The 16,926-nt window shown below is 54.3% G+C and overlaps 1 protein-coding gene across 2 annotated transcripts in view; it reads left to right on the top strand.

Annotated features, from left to right (window-relative positions):
• GRB10 (growth factor receptor bound protein 10) overlaps positions 1-16,926 on the top strand; it is a 174,956-nt gene that overhangs the window by 137,569 nt on the left and 20,461 nt on the right. For both annotated transcript variants that reach the window (XM_032430475.1, XM_032430474.1), the window contains exons 7-11: positions 5,185-5,341; positions 10,331-10,446; positions 11,380-11,448; positions 12,474-12,611; positions 14,050-14,160. In XM_032430475.1, coding sequence (XP_032286366.1) covers positions 5,185-5,341; positions 10,331-10,446; positions 11,380-11,448; positions 12,474-12,611; positions 14,050-14,160 — 591 coding nt within the window. The remainder of the gene's footprint in view (positions 1-5,184; positions 5,342-10,330; positions 10,447-11,379; positions 11,449-12,473; positions 12,612-14,049; positions 14,161-16,926) is intronic.

The raw sequence follows: 16,926 nt of genomic DNA, 5'->3' as shown, positions 1-16,926 counted from the left end.
AAATATTTTTTCATTGAAACTTGGAAGTCAACAGATTATAATGCAGATTTCTTTTAAAGTAAGTTTGACTCGGTTTCATTGAACAGGATTATTATGTACGTTCTTATTACCTCTAATAGAGCCATATAATTACATGGAGCAGTTTCGGTTATTGTACTTTATATCTCAAAGTGGAACCCTTAACTTAGAACAGAATTGGAAAAAATTGTTAGGTTTACGTTATTTTTCACTAAAATTCATCTAGCCTAACCCTGGTTCTGCCCCAGTCTGAACTGAATTTAATTTCCTCCAGACTTACTGTAACTGCCCGATTAGGGGGCTTCAGGGCACACGAGAATCAGAAGCCTTTTCATGTCGCTCCTAGGAGGCCACGGATCCCTCATGGCAGGGAAGATTCTCCAGGGTTGGGAAGCATCTTGCCGGCAAAGAAGCAAAGCGAAGCAGAGCAGATGCCCTGGGTTCAGGTTGGGGCTCCAGCAGTTTCCATTTGCCGGATGCTGGGCAAGCCATTCTGCATTACTGAGACTCGCCTCCCTCATCTGGTTCGGGGACGGTGACACCTGCCTCGGAGGGCGTTCGTGTTGGGCCCCAGCATGGCTGCTGCGTTGGGCGGAGCCCCCCACCTGCCCGGGCAACAGGTGTGGCCCTCCGGGGGGCCGTCCACCTGCCTGGCCACGGCTGGCTTTCCCACTTTCCTCCCTGTGGTCCCAGCCCGGACGGGGTGCCATCAGCACAGCCCACTCCCTGTCCCTGGCGGTCCTTGGACTACAACCTGACTTGTCCATAAGTGTTAACCCCCCCAGTATTGACAAGAAACTTCAGAAGTTTCTGAAAAGCTCAGCTTACGTCCTCACTTTGGAAAATGCATTGAAAGTGGACCTGGGAGAGCTCAGAGCTAAGAAGTCGGTTGATGGAAGGTAAAGAAGGAAGACAAAGTGGGCCTGGGAGCTCCTCACTCAGAACCCTCCCCTCCCTTCTCTGATGGCTTCTGTGCCAGAGTTTGGGCCCCCCTCAGCTCTGCTCAGTTCATGCACCCTGAGAGGGCTGACCTTCAGGGCATCCTACACTGTGGATGGCGCTGGGGGTGAAGAACTGAAAGTAGCCCATTTTTGGGGCACCTGGGTGGCTCAGTTGGTTAAACGGCTGCCTTCAGCTCAGGTCATGATCCCAGGGTCCTGGGATCGAGCCCCGCATCGGGCTCCCTGCTCTGCGGGAAGCCTGCTTCTCCCTCTCCCACTCCCCCTGCTTGTGTTCTTTCTCTAGCTGTCTCTCTCTGTCAGTTAAATAAATAAATAAAATCTTTAAAAAAAGAAAGCCCATTTTCTATCTTTCCAGGCTGGTCTGGGCCAAAGTGAAGGCCTTCTCAACTCAGTAGGAGATTTTGAGCCTGTAAGTCAGCCAGCAAGGTGTGCCCGGTGCATGAAGGAGAGCGAGATGGACAGGGAGGTGACCCCCACGGCCCACCTGTTGGGGACCCGGGGCCAGAAGCCAGGCTCCCCAGAGTGCAGATTGGAGCCATGGGGCCGTGTCACCTCCACCCTGATGGTTCCCAAACTCCTTCCTTTTGGTCTGCTTCTCGGTCTGTGCAGGGAGTATATAAAAAGTGACAGCAGGGCTCTGGGAATGCCGGAATGTTCTATTACCACTCCAGGGCTTTTTTCACAGGCTGCAGTGCCCAGCGGTCAGGGGCTGGGCGGCCTGACGGAGCATTCCTGCCCCTGCTACCTCTGCAGAGAAAGCGCCTCATGCTATTGCCGTAATTGTGTCCTCTTTAATATTACCATTTTATTTTTAAAAGCAATGAGCTACTTAGTTTCTTTTGCAACAGAGAGGAGGAAATTGAGGATTCAGGATTCAGCGGTTGGCTTTTCCCACTGAATTGTCCCCGCTGCATCTCACCTGTCACGAGGCTTGTATTCCCAGATTCGAAAGCCTGAGTCTGGGTCCGGGTGGCCCCCTTCCCTGGTGTCTGCAGCCTTCAGACGGAGCCTGCCTCATTCCTGGCTCCATTTCCAGTGCAAGCACACCCCCAAGGGGCAAGTGCAGGGGCCTGAGACCTTTCCAAGGGGGCTCTCCTTAGCCTGAGCCGGGCCTGCACTGTGAGGTCAGTGTTACTCACAAATTCCCATTTCACAGATGAGGAGACTGAGGCACGGGGCCTCTGTGCCAGGTTCCCGCAGCTAGTTAGCAATGAAGCCAGACTGCAGCCCAGTCTGATTCTAGAGCCCCCCCGCCCCCAGTTTGACATGGGAGGTCGTAAATGGTGCTCTAACATCCTTACAGCAAACACTGTGCTTTGCACTTGTGATCGACTCCCCAAGCAGTGCTCATGGCACAGAGGGGAAAGTGAGTCTCACCTGCCTGAGGTCACAGGGGCTGGGGCCGCGGGGCTGCGCTCCAAGTTCACCCCCATCCTGGCATTACCGAGAGCTGTACGTTCCCTGGACAGGCTGTACCCCGGGAAAGCACAGGCCCACGGGAGGACTCTCCTCCTGGCTGAACCATGGGCGGGGGGGGGGGGGGGGGGCAGAGACCCTGGCCTGCCCGCCGTGGAGAAGCTTCTGCGTCGCGCCCTGTATGAGACGCTTGAATGTCCATGCATCGAGGGAGGCTCAGCCTGCTCCCTGCAGCCCTTGCCCCAGGCTGAGATCTCACATCCTAATTTGCTTCTAGAATGAGCCCCGGCACCGCCCAGGTGGTCACTGAAAAGGTACCTTGCGGTGCTAGATGCCCCTCAACTGCCGGCTTCAGGAGTCACGGTGGAAGGTGACCAACCACGACGGAGCATTTCTCTTTGTGCCTTAGTATTCGCTCAAGTCCTCTCCTGTGTAGCCCCGGACACGTGCCCCACCTGAGCCTGCCGCCACGGGTAGTGGCTTCTTGCCTTTCCGTCTTAGGAGTCTGTGACGTCGTCGGCCTGCAGGCTCTGCTGTGTTTGGGAGGTGGCCGGGGCAGGGCGGCCGGTGTGGGCTCCGAGCTCCTGCCCCTGGAGCCCGGTCTGTGTCTGCCCCTGCCCCTGGCCTGTCAGCCCGGCCTGTGCTGGGAATCCGAAAGCCGTGGACTTGGCCGTGAGACAAAAAGCACATCTTAGCTTTTAATACTGAGACTATATATAGGCCTCTGGGGGGGGCGGCCGTGAGTGGCAGGGAGGGGAGAGCGAGTTTACAGAAAAATGCATTCGGGCCAGGAAGAAGATTAAATACCGGGGCCAGACCTGATTTGGGGCAGGGAAATTGATAAACAGACTTCAACGTGATCGAAGTGTTCTAGAGAAGCTGACGATTGTAATCCGGGAGAAACTCCCCCCACGCTGAGCAAAGAGGAAGCTCAGGAGCACGCTGGGTTTGGCAGAGGACATGGTAGACTGCACAATTAGCGTATTTCTAAGGAATTATCTGGACCCAGTTGTACTTTCTAAATTCGTTTCTCTTTCATATTAATGCATTGTTTTGTGGGGTTTTTTTGTTGTTTTTTTGGTTCTTTTTTTGGAAATTTGGACCTACAAACAAAAAGACCTATTTTCATTGTTTAAATTAAATGTCACTTTTATGGAGTCCCTCGTGTCAGCTGCACTTGAATATTTAATTTGTTTCGTGGAAGTATAACTTCTGTCGAGCGAAATGTGAACTTCCGGAAAGAGATGAGTAGGTTTCTATAAAAATGCATGTGAGTGGCAAGCTTGTCCCTCAGTCCTGATTGGCTCCCCTGGGGATTTCTATGGGGTGGCTGAGAGGGGGCCGGCAGGGGTGATGACAGCAGGGACAGGCCTCGTGGGACTGCACGATCCCCATTCCTGCTCCTGCGTTCACTCCTTGCAACAGGGACTTGACCCCACAACTCGCCCTCTCCCGCCGGACAACATTTGCACCTGGGAAAAGGAGTTTGCACCTGGGGAAAGGGACAGAGAGGGGATAAGAGAGCTGCAGACACTTGGTCAGGACCCGCTGACATTCAGAGGCCGCCGAGCTGTGGACACAGATTTCTGGGACACGTGGCAGACGGGCCTGGATTCAGAGCACACGTGTGCTCGGGCTCTGGGCGTCCCGCGTTTCGTTTCTCTGTCACGGGAACATGGGGAGCAGGACTTTCTCAGGCCAACAAGCTCCGCACTGAAGTGGGGAGCCCTTTGGGGGCCGATTGCATCCGGCCCAGGGAGTGACCGGAGTGGTCTGCCCCGTGTGGCTTGATTTACAACCTAGCAGCCCTGCGGCCGCTTCCCCACCTGCCTGGAGACAGCCCTCCCTGCCCGCCCAGCTCCCCGCTCCCCGCACCTCTGCACAGCCCACTACTTCTGGGGCAGCCCGGGAGGGGCCAAGCCCGGCAGGGACAGTGGAAGAGCCGGGGACAGACTCCCGTTCAGGAGACTGTCTCAATTTAAAATGCCATCTTGTTCCTCTGACTGCTTTTTCCATGCTGTTGAGGTAAGGTGGTTTTTGGTTTTGTTTTTAAAGCATCCCACGTTCCCCCAGAGGCTGCATCCCTATCGCTCTGTCGCTGGGGCAGAGGATATTTATGATCCCGGGGATTTCTGCTTGACTGTCCTTTTACCCGGGAACACGTCATTCGTGGTGGCTTTGAACGGTACCAGGGAAATGAAGCTGGCTTGTCATTCTGTAGCCGGGGGGGGAATGGGGGCCAAAGAATTTTGTGTGACTATGTTCCTACTCTGCCCCGTCCTTTCAGTATTTTAAATTTCAGCAGATTCATACTTACTCGTGTCGACTCTCCCTGAGCCTTAGTGAACTGACCTGTGTGTGTGTGTGCAGGGGGGTGACGGGGCGCCGGCCGCTGCACCCCAGACCCTGGGAACAGACAGCAGGTGGACTCATCAGAAGTTAGGATGTGGGTTGCTCCATTTGTCTGTGCAGTTGGTCCCGCTATGAAATGTCCAGCCCCGAGACCACCAGCGGTATTTGACACGCGTTCTGGCACTTCCTGAGACAGGTGGCTGGGGGGCAGCTCGTCCGCTCCGGCCTGGCCATGCGCCCTGTGTGCCCTGAGGTGTCCCGGCATCTCAAGAACTTCCTGCCGTAACCCTGCATGCCCCGCCACGGCGGGCCGCTGCTTGCTGCTTGGAAGGACGGAACGCTGCCGTGCTTACCTTTTCTGTTGGATCTCGATGCAGCATTTATTCCTGGAAAACCCAAGTGGCTCATCTGTAAGCATGCCCTTTGTATGTTGCAGGATGTGAGAGTCTTCAGTGAGGACGGGACGAGCAGAGTGGTGGAGATTGCTGCAGACATGACGGCCAGGGACCTCTGTCAGCTCCTGGTTTACAGAAGTCACTGTGTGGACGACAATAGCTGGACGCTCGTGGAGCACCACCCACACCTGGGGCTAGGTAGGGAGCGCGCTGGGGGGCCCGGTGCGCGGCCCACGGAGCCCCTGCCCCGACAGCGAGACGTCTGCGTGTTGTCCCCTCTCTGCTGCACCCCTGTTTCTCCTGCCTCCCTCCCAGCGTGTCCCCCTCCAGCTGCTTCCAGAAGCTTGCTCCGGGAGGGCGGGAGCGCCGTTCCCCAGGGCGCACACACAGCAGGAAGGTTCTCTCTGTGATTTGGTTGGAGAAGCGGCCGTGGCAGGTGCTCGGGGCCTGGTGCACAGCCACGGTCTGGAGAGGGCAGCCTGGCGGGGCTTGTGGGGTCAGGTGGGGAGCACCGTCCTGGGATCACCGCGCAAACAGCAGTTCATCCGCGTCGCGGGAGTGGGGTGCTGCGCTGACGGCCTGCAGAAGTTGGAGCGTTCTGGTGTATCTCTGGGCTGGTTCACGGTGTTCTCACTGAGCACACACACGTACCTGTGTCCTGTGTAGAGGGCAAGAGGGTATTTTGAAATAGGTGCCGTTTACAGAACTTAGAGAGATATGGGGGTTTTGTGGGGTTTCTTGCTCAGGTGGTCTATCTCAGGTCAAGAAGCTTTTCAGACTTCTGTTGAAATCCTTAGCGGATAATGTGTGGTGCTTACAAAATCACAGGCACGCACTTAAAGCCAGAATTTTCTCCGAATCCACAACTGTATGTCTTCCACGTGCTGAAGGAGAAAAACTATCACAGAGTTCTTCCCGTGGTTCTGAACTTTTCTCCTGGACCTTTCTGGAAGATTAAGAGATCAAGTTTAAACTTCCAGGTCTGGAATATTCATGTAACGAAATAGTGTTCTTTCCAATGATGTTAGACAGTCCAAGCCTAAACACTGCTACATAACTGAGTCGGCGTTGTTTTGTTTTAAGGTTTTATTTGTTTTTTTGTTAGAGAGTGAGCGTGCACAAGGTGGCTCCCCACTGAGCAGGAGCCTGATGCGGGGCTCGATCCCAGGACCCTGGGATCATGACCTGAGCCGAAGGCAGACGCTTAACCTACTGAGCCCCCCAGGCGCCCCGAGTTGGCGTTGTTTTAAGTTACTGTAGCAGCAGGTGACCCCGTTGGCAAGCTCCAGTTTGGGACACCCACGAATGGATCCTACGCTGATCTGATGGGGCCACCAGCAGCATCTGCTGATGCACACATAACTGGGAAATTAAACAATAGTTGCAACCCTGCAGCATGTATGGACGCATACACATGCCAAGCATGCATTTATACACATATATACATACATGCATACGTCCACACACAGAACGGACTTCAAAGACACAGCTCTGGACTTGGACCCAATATGAATATTCTGGAAGCCTGTTCAAAAGTCTGAATACTCTTAATTTGAAAGGAATTATAGAAAGGCCTTCTGCAGATACCGTAATATAGGAATATGTTTGTCCACACCAAAAGCACGTATAAAATGGGGACGGATACACTCAAAAAAATTGAACATACAAAGACTGTAGGAAGATTCACATATTTTTTGTGGTAGCTGTTGATTTCTCGAACATCATGCCAGAGATAAAGAATTTCTATGCAGCAAAACTTCAGAAATCATCACCCACATGAAAAAGAATTTATTCTGAGAAACTTGTGGAAGAAATACACGTGCACACTCAGTATTCTTTTTTTTTAATTTAATTTTATTATGTTAGTCGCCATACAATACATCATTAGTTTTTTGATGTAGTATTCCACGATTCCTCCATGCAGAGGGCACACACAATATTTTTAGGGATACGATAGTTTTCTCTTTTATTCCATATTTTTCTTATTCACGGATGGACTTAACATACTCTAAAGGGGATAATTTTTTTTCTAAGATTCTATTTATTTGAGAGAGTGTCAGCCTTGAATCCCCGCGATCAGGCGTGAGTGCGCTCGCCTGGGGCAGAATTCTTTAAGGGATGATGTTCTGGGGGCGCTTCTGGGTTCTGGCACGCAGTCAGGTGACCCCCCACTCTCGGGCAGAGCCGTCCAGCCCCACGTCCCCAGTTACAGACAGGACCCTCTGGAAAGTCGCTTTCCCTGTTGTGCGTTGGGGCTGCTCTGGGGACCTGCACATACACGAGGCCTGCGGTTCGGGCGCCAGGCAGACAGCGCCTCGGATCTGGAAGGCTGATACTAGGCAGACAGTTGCCCCTGATAACTGAGGCATAAGTGAGCTAATTCCAATGGCACTTTGAGCCTACGTGTAGCCTTAGAATTGAGGATTTCAAGGCACAATGACTACCCTGATCTTCGCAGGTAAAATATTAGAGCCTTAGAGATGTTAAACTTTTCCCAGCCAGGAGTGACGATTGGGAAAAGGTGGTTTTGTTTGCACTAGCAGAAGACCACACATGGGTGCGTGTGGTTGCGGCCCTCGGCGGCCCCCGTGGGCGGGGGGCATCATACTCGGGGGGGAGCAGGGCAGAGGTGCCGGCTGGTGCTCGGCGGGCTGTGTCTGTGGCTGGTGGGAATGTTCCCGCCCCGTCTGAGCCATGCTGCTCTCACAGCCCGGTTAGTGCCTTTCTTCACCCCAGCGTCAGCTCCTGAAGTCACTTAGCCACTCGAGGCCCTTTGACAGGTTGGGGCAGAGCCCTTAGTGATGGACGGTCTTAGGGCAGCTGGCCCGTGCCTCGTGACTCCCAGCTCTGGCTGTGGATGTGATCTCTTCTTATGTCAACGAGACCCACACGTCGTGCCCGTTGGGGGTGTGGGTCTTGGCCTCGGTCTTTTGTGTGGAGCTCTCAGCCTTTCGAACACTGTCCCTGACCGAGTCCACTCAGCGGCCACCGGGGCCAGCCGTGGGGGCCAGGCGGTGCGGATGGGGCGCGCACGGTCCTGCCGTCCGCCCCGAGCACGTGAGCGGCGAGGCTCCGGAGGGCTCCCTTCCGCCGGGAGGCCTGCACCTGGGGGGCACGTCGGGATACCTGACAGCAGCTGTGTCAGGTGAACAAACGATTTTTTTAAAGGGATTTTGTAAAACTGTTAACTGGGGCGTGCAAACGGCATCCTGGTGCCCCCGTGGCATTGACAGTGTGACTGCAGGTGAGCTGCATCCCCAGGAGGGCGGGGGCGCCCCCACCCAGGGCCTGGGTGACCACAGGCACCAGGCCAGATGAGCAGGGAGCCCGGTCAACGTGGAGCACGGTGACGGGAAGACAGCTCCCGGGAAGTCCGGGGATTTGGGGAATTCTGTTGTTGCGAGAATTAGGTTGCAGCCCTCCAGGAAGAAGCCTGAGCTCTCTGTTCGGGCCGTTGACAGCGTAGTGTGTGTACCTGGCCAGGTGAGAGAGGCGCGGCAGTCACCCTCTGGAGGACCTGGCCGCAGCAGGGACGCTGCCATCCGGACGTGCCTACAGGTGTCAAAGGACAAACAGCCGCCGTGCTCAGCCCTCGGTGCTCAGAAGGGCCTTCGAGGGCTGACCTTTCCCATCTCTGTCTCCCTGTCGTGCCAGCCGAAAGGCACCGGAATGCTGCTTGTTGGGCGTGCGCAGACGTCGGGGTTGTTTTCCGTGGTATCTCCCCCTCGACTTTGTTCGCAGTCCCCAGTCCCGCAGAGCCCCGAGCCGCTGTACAAGCGTGCTGACGGCCGGCTCTGCTCCCTGCGGTGGCCGGGCCGTGCGGTGAGGCCCAGGCGCGGGGCCGCAAGGCGGGACGCTGCCGCGAGCCGGGGCGGGCAGCTCAGGCTTCTGCCAAGGACTCGCGTGTCCGCGCCACATTTTAAGGCAAATATCTGCCCTTTTGAGTTGTGTGATCTGTAACCCTTTTGCGTGTGGAGTAGGGTGGTGGCGAGGATGCCGGATTTGGTGTCAAAACGTGGAAAAAATACGAATCCCCTTTGAGGAGTGTCCGACTCTTCCATTTGTACAAAAAAATCCTTCGGGATTTTTGATGAAATGTCGCTTTCCGTTGTGATTATAGGAAGCTGATGGATGGCAACGGGTTGTTTAATAGACTCACCCAAGGTCGTTTGAAAATACCTGTTTTTGGAATCATAGGGCAAGTGAGAACTGGAGAAAAAGACTTTGAGCTGAAGTTGGCGGAGTGGCTTTTTCACAGCTGGGAAAAGTGGTGCGTGGACATCCAGTGGCAGATGGGGGTCTCTGGGAAGGGGGTCACACACAGTCTTCCTGAGCCCCCTGCTGGCCCAGGCTCCGGGCCCCTGCGGGCTGGAGAAGGGGAGCCACCTGTGGGTACCTGAGCCCCTGCGGGTGGCACCGGAGTGACCGGAGTGGAGGAACACAGCCCTTTCAGGGCGCATGGGTTCCCTGCTCCCCTCTACCCGGCCGCCCTGGGCCCAGTCTGTGCACATCTGTCCCGGGATCTTGCCTCGGTGGGAGGGACGTGGGGAGGCTGGAGGACAGAGGTCTGTGCACGTGGGCGCGCGTGCCCCTCAGAGCTGCTCCCTCCCCATGGGTCCCCCGCGGCTTCCTCACGACCCTGTGCAGAGGGAATGCTCTGCTTTGGAACGTGGCATCGGCTCGTGCTCACTTAGCTATAACCCGCTGGTCTATTTTTCCTTATTTTATCTGGTGAAAAATTTCAGGTTTGCGCACCAACCATCAGCCGGTTTGGGGTGCTTGGCTTTTGTCCCTATACCTACAGAAATGGTTTTTTCTGACTAAACTTCAGAACAGAAGTCACTGATTCAGTTTTGCACCAGAAAATCCGTTTTAAATGAATGCCAACCTGAGCCAGTCCCCTTTTCTGAAAGTAAAGGCAGGGGTCGCGATCTCGCGCTCAAGCCGAGCGTGGCTCCTCCCTCCGTCGTGGGGACACACGGGGCAGGGTCGTGGGTCCCTTGTTGCCGGCAGATTCCCTCGCAGCCAGAAGCAGGCGAGCCTGTTCGTGGCTCTCGGCCAGCACCAGGCGTGGCCCTGGACCTCCTCTGAGCTCGCAGCGCGTGAAGACGAACGGGTCGTCAGTGGGGGAAGCCACCTTGCATGTTCTACCTGTGTCTTCTCACACGTACGTTTTTTCTTCTGCAGAAAGGTACCTGGAAGATCATGAGCTGGTGGTCCAGGTGGAGAGTACCATGGCAAGCGAAAGCAAGTTTTTATTTAGGAAGAATTACGCAAAATACGAGTTTTTCAAAAATCCTACGGTGAGAGTTCTTACCTCTTTTGGCTCGGGGTTTGGGACTCTTGCAGTCTTGGGGTTGATACTTGGGATCAGTAGCAGCAGAGGATAACGTAACTGAGGTGGACGTAGGGGGCGGCAGAAGGTTTGAGAATCCGGGGTTGCTGTCCCTTGGAGCTGTCCTTGCTCAGACCCGGTCTCTGATGCTTAACTAAATGCCTTTGTGTAGTGGCCAGAGGTAACGGGGGTGGTTTTCCACGGTAGCAGAGGGAAAGGGGGTTAGCCTCTGAGTCGGGAGAGATGAGGGGTGGGTTTTTCAGTTATATCAAAAGTTCATGGTTAAATTGGAACAAATCGGTTCAATATGCAGCAGAATAAAAGCTCATTGCTCTCTGCAAATAGCAAATAATACTTTGTGGTTCGTGGAAGAATGAGTTTCCAGGCACGTTGGGCTAGATCTTTCTTTCCTTTTTATTTTTCTGGGGGGTGGTGGGGGGAGCACGTATCCTATGACCTGTCAGGATCGGGAGCCTCCCGCTGCCCTACCATGTGCTCCTGTCCTGAGGCATGAGGCCGAGCCGTTGTGACGTGAGCAGAAGACCCACCGTCAACTTCTGGCTCGGTGGTTTAGCTGCTTTTTTATTTGAAAGTAAGAGATTTGATAACTGATTTTGCGTAACACCGTGTGGCGACCCTCGGCCTTGGTGCACGCTGAGAGACACGAATCCACATTAAACGTGATAGATACTCCAACCTCGAACTCGCCATTTAAGGAAACATGGCAACTTTGGAAGTAGGCGTTCTCACCGTGGGGTAGGGGAGGACGAAGGAGCGTCATTTTAAATACAGATGGACGTCCGTGTGCCTGTTAGGAATGTTTTTAATACTGGCATCCCCGTAAGGCTGCTTTTCCCCACTTTTAAACTAACTTAATGGATTTGTTTTCCCATTTCCTTAGAATTTCTTCCCAGAGCAGATGGTTACTTGGTGCCAACAGTCAAACGGCGGTCACAACCAGCTTTTGCAGGTACTGGGCAAGAAAGTGTTTCTGGGTGGACATTCTCTCGTGCTGAGGTGGCAGCTCCCCAAAACCTTGACGGGGTTGCATTCTTCGTCACGTCCTAGCCTTGGCTCCTGACGGGGTGTAGAGTACCCAGAAATAAAGGTTGACTTGGGAAACGTGTGTGCAGCCAGGCTCCTTCGAAGCGAAACAAGCACTTGTGAACAGGATAAGCTTCCTCCGAGCTAGAAGCAGCGTGAGCAGAAGGGCGGGAGAGAGAAGCCACAGACTGGCGCGTTCTCCTCCGCCGCCCTGGGGATTTCTGCACAGAGACCGAGCCCCCTTACTGTGAAAAAGGATTGGGCTGCCATTATACCTTTTAAAAGGGAGCAGAGTGTACATTAAAATTAGTTATCTATCTGTCTTCGTTGTCCCTCTGCCTTCTGAAGTCTGTTCGCGAAAACCTGGCCCTTTCCCAGCCCCTCCCCATGGGGGGCCCGCTCCAGCCTCGCTCCCAGACCTGGCTCTTGACCTCGGTTTCCCGAGAAAGGTGTGCTGCACGAGGGAGGGGTCAGCTGGGACAGCGGCGTCACCCAGGCATTCCTGGAGAGATCCATCAGCTCACTTCTCTGTGGAGGGCGACTCGGTGAAAGTGACGTGCTTGGTCTCAGTCCACACTGCTCCCAGCGCTTCCTGTCACCCTAAGGCTGATGATGAGGCTGCATGTTTTATGGAAACGCGGGATAAAGGGCAGGGCCCTTAACCCTACCGTCTTATAGGGAAATCTGTGACGTCCCGTTTTTTGTCAGCGTTAAGGAAGGTCCATTGGCTCACGTGTGCTTGAAGACTCATGATGTTTCCTGCACACCAATTTACGTGGGGTTTTAAGATTTTTGAAAGGAAAACTTACATTTTGAAAATGCTTGGTTTGACCGGAAAAGAGTATTTTTGTAATTCAGACGATGTCCAGATGTCCGCGATGGCAGCCAGATGCACCTGCTCCCGTCCTCCCCTCCTTAGCAACATCTGACGCTGACGCATCTCTTCCACAGAACTTCCTGAACTCCAGTAGTTGTCCTGAAATCCAGGGGTTTTTGCACGTGAAGGAGCTGGGGAGGAAGTCGTGGAGAAAGCTGTATGTGTGTTTGCGGAGATCAGGCCTTTATTGCTCCACGAAGGGGGCGTCAAAGGTGGGTTTAAAAGCCACCACTAGGCCGGGGGCCTTCAGAGTGGATGCAGCTTCCCTTGAGAATGCACATCTGGGTCCCCCGAGGTTATGATAACTGGTTAAGCTACGTCCGAGTTCCTGGTCCGCTGGCCTCCCTCGGAAACCAGGCGACAGCCCAGACCCACGGGCCTCCGTGCAGCCCCGGCCCCCTCTGTGGCTTGGGAGAAGGGCCTCCTTGGCGGCCTGAGTCCCTGAAGGATGCTGACTCAGTTCCCCTAGTTTGGAAGTTAGCATCCAAGCTGGCTGTGGGACGGCTGATAGATTGTTGCCAAGCTAGTACGCGTTATCGTAGATACTCCTGGGAAGAGGTTGGAGTTGTGCGTGTATTTCCAGTGAGAAGAGCAGGTGCGAAACGGAAAATACAGCTGCAGGCCTCCAAAGAGAGCTAGGGCGTTGGGGGCTCACCTTGCTGGTTGGTGTCCTTGCACACAACTGCTTGCACACTGTTCTCGTGATGTGTGAGCACACCCTGCAGCGGGAGAGGGCCCCGCAGACCATGGCCAGGCGTGCATCATTCCTGCCGGGACAGACGAGGGAGGGCCCGGTGGGACCCCAGGTGAGGGTGCTGAGGGCCAGGCCACCTTCCAGCCACTCTGGGCGGTCAGCGGCTGTCCTTCGTGAGCCGGGGACAAGGGGCGTGGGCAGGTGGAATAGCTTCCATCCGGGACGGGGAGGGACGGGCAGGGACGGGCAACTTGATTTCCCGACTGCCCAGCACCCTCGTAGATGCTGACCCCAGAGCAGGAAGCAGAACTGGGACGATGGAGGCTTAGGGACAAGGATGGGGCAGGCTGTCGGTGGGAGAACTGCAGGACGCCTGGACTCTGCACACCAGGGCAGCAGACTTGGTGCGGGCCGAACATTGCAGCGTGCTCTTCACTTTGAACGTTAGGCTCCAGACGTTCTCCTGGTTTTCACTTTGAATGTTTGGTTAGGGGGCTTTGATATGGCAGAGTCTCAAACACGTTGTCACAGTGTGGTTTTTTGTTTGTTTTTTTTAAGGATTTTATTTATTTATTAGAGAAAGAGAGCACAAGCAGGGGGAGGGACACAGGCAGAGGGAGAAGCAGGCTTCCCGCTGAGCAGGGAGCCCCAAATGGGGCTCGACCCCAGGACCCCGGGATCATGACCTGAGCCGAAGGCAGATCCTTATCCAGCGGAGCCACCCAGGCACCCCTGTTGTCACGGTCGTGGGAGGTGGGTTTTCTTGGTGAGGGCTGGGTGCATTTGGGCTAATTTAGCGCTGATTTCATAGGACGGTTCCACCCGTGGACCGTCAGAGGGGAAGGCACGCACAGTGTGCACAGACTGCCCTCTGTTGACGAGTACGTGCAAGCACCTGCCGTCTGCCGTGCTTGGGAAGTTCTCCTCTGTGAAGCTGAACCCCCCCCTTTCCACAGGAGCCCCGACACCTGCAGCTGCTCGGGGGCTTGGAGGAGAGCAGCGTCTTCTCTCTGATCGCCGGCAGGAAGCAGTACGGCGCCCCCACCGACTACGGCTTCTGCATAAAGGTACCACACCCCTGCCCTGTCTGGGGGCTGCCGCTCCTGATGGCATCCCACCGGGACTTGGGAATGAAACCGTAAACTTCCTTTCTTGCTGCTGGGGTTGTTTGGGTTATTTTCTAACGGAAACACCGGTTCACGGTGGATTGATTCATTCTTGGTTGCTCACAACGTGTCGATCCCTGAGTAGCTAGCAACTTGGGGAGAAGCAGAGGACGTGATGGGTGGTATGTGTCGATGGGCTCCGTGGCTTAGTGACTTAGTGTCACTTGGGTGGCCTCTAGGGTACTGAGAGCTGACACTTTCCATATGGGCTTCCAGCCCCCAGGACGATGGCTGTGCCCCCTGCCCTGCCTCTGTGCACACGTGTGTGAGAGCACGTGCTCACGCATATTTCCACACATGCACATACCTACACGATCACACAGATGTGCACACATACATAGGCTCATACACATACACACACCCGCACACATGTGCATACCTACATGAATACAAGGAGATGCACACACGTGCACACGCACACACGTGCACAGATCTCCATGAATCCAAGGACATGCACACACGCGCACACGTGCACACATGCACAGATCTCCATGAATACAAGGACATGCACACACATGCGCACACATGCACAGATCTCCATGAATACAAGGAGATGCACACACACGCGCACACATACACAGATCTCCATGAATACAAGGACATGCACACACACGTGTGCACGTGCACACATGCACAGATCTCCATGAATACAAGGAGATACACACACATGCGCACACATACACAGATCTCCATGAATACAAGGAGATGCACACACACGTGCACACATACACAGATCTCCTTGAATACAAGGACATGCACACACGCGTGCACGTGCACACATACACAGATCTCCATGAATACAAGGACATGCACACACACGTGCACACATACATAGATCTCCGTGAATACAAGTAGATGCACACACATGCGTACACGTGCACACATACACAGATCTCCATGAATACAAGGAGAGGCACACACACGTGCACACGTGCACACATGCACAGATCTCTGTGAATACAAGGACATGCACACACATGCGCGCACGTGCACACATACACAGATCTCCGTGAATACAAGGAGATGCACACACACGCGCACACATACACAGATCTCCATGAATACAAGGACATGCACACACACGTGTGCACGTGCACACATGCACAGATCTCCATGAATACAAGGAGATACACACACATGCGCACACATACACAGATCTCCATGAATACAAGGAGATGCACACATGCGCGCACGTGCACACACGCACACATCTCCATGAATACAAGGAGATGCACACACGCACGCACGGGCACACACGCACAGATCTCCGTGAATACAAGGAGATGCACACACACGCGCGCACGTGCACACGTACACAGATCTCCGTGAATACAAGGAGATGCACACACACGTGCACACGTGCACAATGCACAGATCTATGTGAATACAAGGAAATGTACATACATGCGCACACGTGCACACATACACATCTCCATGAATACAAGGAGATGCACACACACGTGCACACATGCACAGATCTCCATGAATACAAGGACATGTACACATATGCGCACACGTGCACACATGCACACCTCTGCGTGAATAAAGACATGCACACACATGCGCACACGTGCACACATACACAGATCTCCATGAATACAAGGACATGCACACACACGTGCACACATGCACAGATCTCCATGAATACAAGGACATGCACACGCACACGTGCACACGTACACAGATCTCCGTGAATACAAGGAGATGCACACACACGCGCGCACGCGCGCACGTGCACACTTGCACAGATCTCCGTGAATACAAGCAGATACACGCGCGCGCACGTGCACACGTGCACAGATCTCCGTGAATACAAGCAGATACACACACGCGCGCGCACGTGCACACATGCACAGATCTCCGTGAATACAAGGATATGCACACACGCGTGCACGTGCACACATGCACAGATCTCCGTGAATACAAGGAGATGCACACACGCGCACACGTGCACAAGCACAGATCTCCTTGAATACAAGGACATGCACACACACGCGCACACGTGCACACATACGCAGATCTCCATGAATACAAGGAGATGCACACACATGTGCACACATGCACAGATCTCCATGAATACAAGGAGATGCACACACATGCGCACACGTGCACACATGCACACCTCTGTGTGAATAAAGGACGTGCACACACGCGCACACGTGTACACATATGCAGATCTCCATGAATACAAGGACATGCACACACACGCGCACACGTGCACACATACACAGATCTCCATGAATAGAAGGAGATGCACACACACGCGCGCACATGCACACCTCTGCATGAATAAAGGACATGCATACACCCGCACACACGTGCACACATCTGCATGAATACAAGGACATGCACGCACATGCGCACACGCACACATATCTGCACGTGCACATATCTGCATGAATACGTGCACATACGTGCACGTATCTGCATGAATACAAGGACATGCACACACATGTGCGCACATGCACACCTCTGCATGAATATGAGGACATGCACACACATGCATACATGTTCACACACACCCTTGTGCACAGGGCCCACTCTCCCCTGGTGAGGCCGTGTTGATGGTGGTCGTGGTCACGGTCACGGTGGAGGCTATTTACTGCATGCTCACTGCACACAAAGTGCTCCACTAAGGGCTCGCTCTCCGTCCCCTTACTGCATCTT

Source organism: Phoca vitulina, unplaced genomic scaffold (assembly GCF_004348235.1).
Source record: "Phoca vitulina isolate PV1807 unplaced genomic scaffold, GSC_HSeal_1.0 scaffold44, whole genome shotgun sequence".
NCBI classification, from domain to species: domain Eukaryota; kingdom Metazoa; phylum Chordata; class Mammalia; order Carnivora; family Phocidae; genus Phoca; species Phoca vitulina.
The sequence above is the reverse complement of the archived record's forward strand: the minus strand, read 5'-3'. Positions and strand labels throughout refer to the sequence as shown.